The sequence below is a fragment of the Nanorana parkeri genome, unplaced genomic scaffold (assembly GCF_000935625.1).
Source record: "Nanorana parkeri isolate BGI_ZX_2015 unplaced genomic scaffold, ASM93562v1 scaffold1279, whole genome shotgun sequence".
In the NCBI taxonomy this organism is placed as follows: domain Eukaryota; kingdom Metazoa; phylum Chordata; class Amphibia; order Anura; family Dicroglossidae; genus Nanorana; species Nanorana parkeri.
Genome location: NW_017307547.1, coordinates 320,272 through 324,604, shown reverse-complemented (window position 1 = coordinate 324,604; position 4,333 = coordinate 320,272). Strand labels below are relative to the sequence as shown.

Sequence of the window (4,333 nt, the reverse complement as noted above, 5' to 3'; positions counted from 1 at the left end):
GAAACGTTAACGGGTGTCGTGTTGTTTTTAGGGCGACTGTCAGACGCGAGAGGAGGCCGTCACTCTGGGCGTGGGGCTCTGCAACAACGGATTCATGCATCATGGTAAGCTAAAGGAACCTTGCTAAATGCTGAGCCGCTGCCCGCTCAGACCTGTGTACGGGGGCCTGCAGAGACCAAACCTGAGAGCTGCTTTACCTTCCATAGGATTTGTATCTCCGACCATCCCGTCCTGAGACTTACACAGCTCTGCCACACAGTGCAGCTCTGTCTGGCAGGGCAGGAGACAGGATTTTTAGCTGCTGCAGTTCAGTAACATTTACAGGTCTTGTCCCTCCCCCAGCCTGTGATTGGACAGTGAAAGGAGATGCAGCACGACTGATTGGCCCCTTGTGCTGCTTCTCCCTCTTTCAGATCTAGTTCTGCTGTACGGTAGCCTGCAAGCGTCTGACACTGTGACCTCCTCAGTCCCCCCCTTATCAGAGATGTGACCTCAGTCCCCCCTTATCAGAGATGTGACCTCAGCCCCCCCTTATCAGAGATGTGACCTCCTCAGTGCCCCCCTTATGAGAGATATGACCTCCTCAGTGCCCCCCCTTATCAGAGTGAGCAGCACCCCAAAGACCCTCATCCTCTCCTTCGCTCCAGAAACAGATCTGTCATTAAAGCATGGATCACATAGATGAGCAACATTGCGGGACCTCACAGGGACCCTTCATCGTGTAGGTGATGGCTGCTGTCTGATGAGGGGTGCCGGGACATTGCTCATCTATGGATGGCATCAGATGACCTCCTTCTGTCCTGCAGTTGACCTCTTTCTGTCCTGCAGTTGACCTCCTTCTGTCCTGCAGGTGACCTCCTTCTGTCCTGCAGTTGACCTCCTTCTGTCCTGCAGTTGACCTCCTTCTGTCCTGCAGGTGACCTCTTTCTGTCCTGCAGGTGACCTCTTTCTGTCCTGCAGGTGACCTCTTTCTGTCCTAAATTTGACCTCCTTCTGTCCTGCAGGTGACATCTTTCTGTCCTGCAGGTGACCTCTTTCTGTCCTAAATTTGACCTCCTTCTGTCCTGCAGGTGACATCTTTCTGTCCTAAAGTTGACCTCATTCTGTCCTAAAGTTGACCTCCTTCTGTCCTACAGTTGACCTCCTTCTGTCCTACAGTTGACCTCCTTCTGTCCTACAGTTGACCTCCTTCTGTCCTGCAGGTGACCTCTTTCTGTCCTGCAGGTGACCTTTCTGTCCTAAATTTGACCTCCTTCTGTCCTGCAGGTGACCTCTTTCTGTCCTAAAGTTGACCTTCTTCTGTCCTGCAGGTGACCTCTTTCTGTCCTGCAGTTCACCTCTTTCTGTCCTGCAGGTGACCTCATTCTGTCCTGCAGATGACCTCCTTCTGTCCTACAGTTGACCTCTTTCTGTCCTAAAGTTGACCTCATTCTGTCCTGCAGTTGACCTCCTTCTGTCCTGCAGGTGACCTCTTTCTGTCCTAAAGTTGACCTCTTTCTGTCCTAAAGTTGACCTCATTCTGTTCTGCAGTTGACCTCCTTCTGTCCTGCAGTTGACTTTCTTCCATCCTGCAGTTGACCTCCCACGTGTCCTGCAGTTGACCTTCTCCTGAACTGTTGTGACCTCCTCAGTCCCCCCCTTATCAGAGATGTGACCTCCTCAGTGCCCCCCTTATGAGAGATATGACCTCCTCAGTGCCCCCCCTTATCAGAGTGAGCAGCACCCCAAAGACCCTCATCCTCTCCTTCGCTCCAGAAACAGATCTGTCATTAAAGCATGGATCACATAGATGAGCAACATTGCGGGACCTCACAGGGACCCTTCATCGTGTAGGTGATGGCTGCTGTCTGATGAGGGGTGCCGGGACATTGCTCATCTATGGATGGCATCAGATGACCTCCTTCTGTCCTGCAGTTGACCTCTTTCTGTCCTGCAGTTGACCTCCTTCTGTCCTGCAGGTGACCTCCTTCTGTCCTGCAGTTGACCTCCTTCTGTCCTGCAGTTGACCTCCTTCTGTCCTGCAGGTGACCTCTTTCTGTCCTGCAGGTGACCTCTTTCTGTCCTGCAGGTGACCTCTTTCTGTCCTAAATTTGACCTCCTTCTGTCCTGCAGGTGACATCTTTCTGTCCTGCAGGTGACCTCTTTCTGTCCTAAATTTGACCTCCTTCTGTCCTGCAGGTGACATCTTTCTGTCCTAAAGTTGACCTCATTCTGTCCTAAAGTTGACCTCCTTCTGTCCTACAGTTGACCTCCTTCTGTCCTACAGTTGACCTCCTTCTGTCCTACAGTTGACCTCCTTCTGTCCTGCAGGTGACCTCTTTCTGTCCTGCAGGTGACCTTTCTGTCCTAAATTTGACCTCCTTCTGTCCTGCAGGTGACCTCTTTCTGTCCTAAAGTTGACCTTCTTCTGTCCTGCAGGTGACCTCTTTCTGTCCTGCAGTTCACCTCTTTCTGTCCTGCAGGTGACCTCATTCTGTCCTGCAGATGACCTCCTTCTGTCCTACAGTTGACCTCTTTCTGTCCTAAAGTTGACCTCATTCTGTCCTGCAGTTGACCTCCTTCTGTCCTGCAGGTGACCTCTTTCTGTCCTAAAGTTGACCTCTTTCTGTCCTAAAGTTGACCTCATTCTGTTCTGCAGTTGACCTCCTTCTGTCCTGCAGTTGACTTTCTTCCATCCTGCAGTTGACCTCCCACGTGTCCTGCAGTTGACCTTCTCCTGAACTGCAGTTGACCTCCTTCTGTCCTACAGTTGACCTCTTTCTGTCCTAAAGTTGACCTTCTCCTGAACTGCATCAATTTGCTGCAATCTGGTTTTGCATAGAATGGGCCCACTAACACAGGCCCTATATGAGGGGTAGGCAACCTTGGCACTGAATCTTTTGTGGAACTACAAGTCTTATGAGGCAATGCAAGACAGCCACATGCATGACTCCTGCAGTCTGAGACATTTGTAGTTCCACCACAGCTCCCGTGCCAAGATTGCCCGCCGTTCAATGTGTGTATCATTATATTATCAGCTCACCTCGTAGTCTTTGAACAGCTCATGCTGTCCTCTGTATAATAATATGTCACCATCTTGTCTTCTCAGTTTTGGAGAAGAGCGAGTTCAAAGATGAATCCCAGTTTTTCCGATTCCACGCCGACGAGGAGATGGAGGGGACGAGCTCCAAGAGCAAGCAGCTACGGAACGACTTCAAACTGATAGAGAACATCCTGGCCAAGACCCTTCTGGTAAGGAGCCCCGGATACTGGCGGCACAAGACGCCATCTTTGTTCCTAGGTGTGGTCTCGGCCATGACAGCCGAGCCTTCCGTCCTCGTTCCTCATCCCCTGAATAGAGGTCATGGTGGGGGATGGATTGTGCTGACTTGTTTCCTTATCGGAGGATCTTGTGTAAGTTTACCCCGGTTCTGGCTCACGCTGCAGGTTGTGGTGTCACGAGGCATCTCTCCTCCGCTTCCTTCTCGACGGAAACCACAACGCATGAATCCTGATGCTGAACTCTACACACGTGGGGTGTTGTATTCTGAAGGTGTTTGAGCAACGGAAATATAGAGACTACTAAAGTGGAAAACGCAATAATGTTTGCAGAACGCGCCTCAGAAACCAATGCTAACACACAAAGGGAAAACCACACAACGAAAACACAACATTCGGGTGCCGTGTGATGAGCGTTCTCAGTAAATAATAATATATAATGGTGGGATCTCCCTTAAAGGGGACATGTGGTCATTAATAAATGTTCTCAGTAAATGTCATTAGTGTGCCCCCAATGTTAAACAACATCGGGCTCCGTTCTTGCAGTTCTCCCAGTCCCAGGTCCATACAAAGCCCTCTTAGTCTCCTCTCTCTGACGCCATTTGCTCACTCAAAGCTTAATCAGCTCTACAAATAAACTCTTCAGAAGTCTAAGTGGGCTTTGGATGGACCTGGGACCTAGGTCCTGGGTCCTGGTAAATGTATAGGACCCACCAGACCTACCTGTGACCAAATAAGGCTGTTTAGCATCGGAATGGACTGGACCTCCAGTGTTTACATCCCAGCTGATCCCTTGGGGGCCTCTGGGGGACCCAACCAGTGAGAAATACAGAAGAATGGGCCCCTAGTGTCAGACGTAGAGATCAATGTAGGTCCATATTGGACTCCAGTCTATAAACTGCTGTAAGCAGAGGCGGCTCTAGAGTTTTACGTTTCTCAAGGAGGTGGCCAACATGGTGGAAATGTATGACCCAGGAGGTCCTAATGGCATCATATCCAACCCTCGTGGCCTCACTTGTGTGGTAGTGATCAGATATTCTCTTAGAAGTCGGACATTTCTGGGTTTCCTCCAGGC

General features: G+C 50.4%; 1 protein-coding gene across 1 annotated transcript in view; it reads left to right on the top strand.

Moving 5' to 3' along the window:
• Positions 1-4,333, top strand: part of PREX1 (phosphatidylinositol-3,4,5-trisphosphate dependent Rac exchange factor 1) — a 138,555-nt gene that overhangs the window by 99,085 nt on the left and 35,137 nt on the right. Inside the window, exons 17-18 of the mRNA XM_018569036.1 lie at positions 32-104; positions 3,089-3,231. Coding sequence (XP_018424538.1) covers positions 32-104; positions 3,089-3,231 — 216 coding nt within the window. The remainder of the gene's footprint in view (positions 1-31; positions 105-3,088; positions 3,232-4,333) is intronic.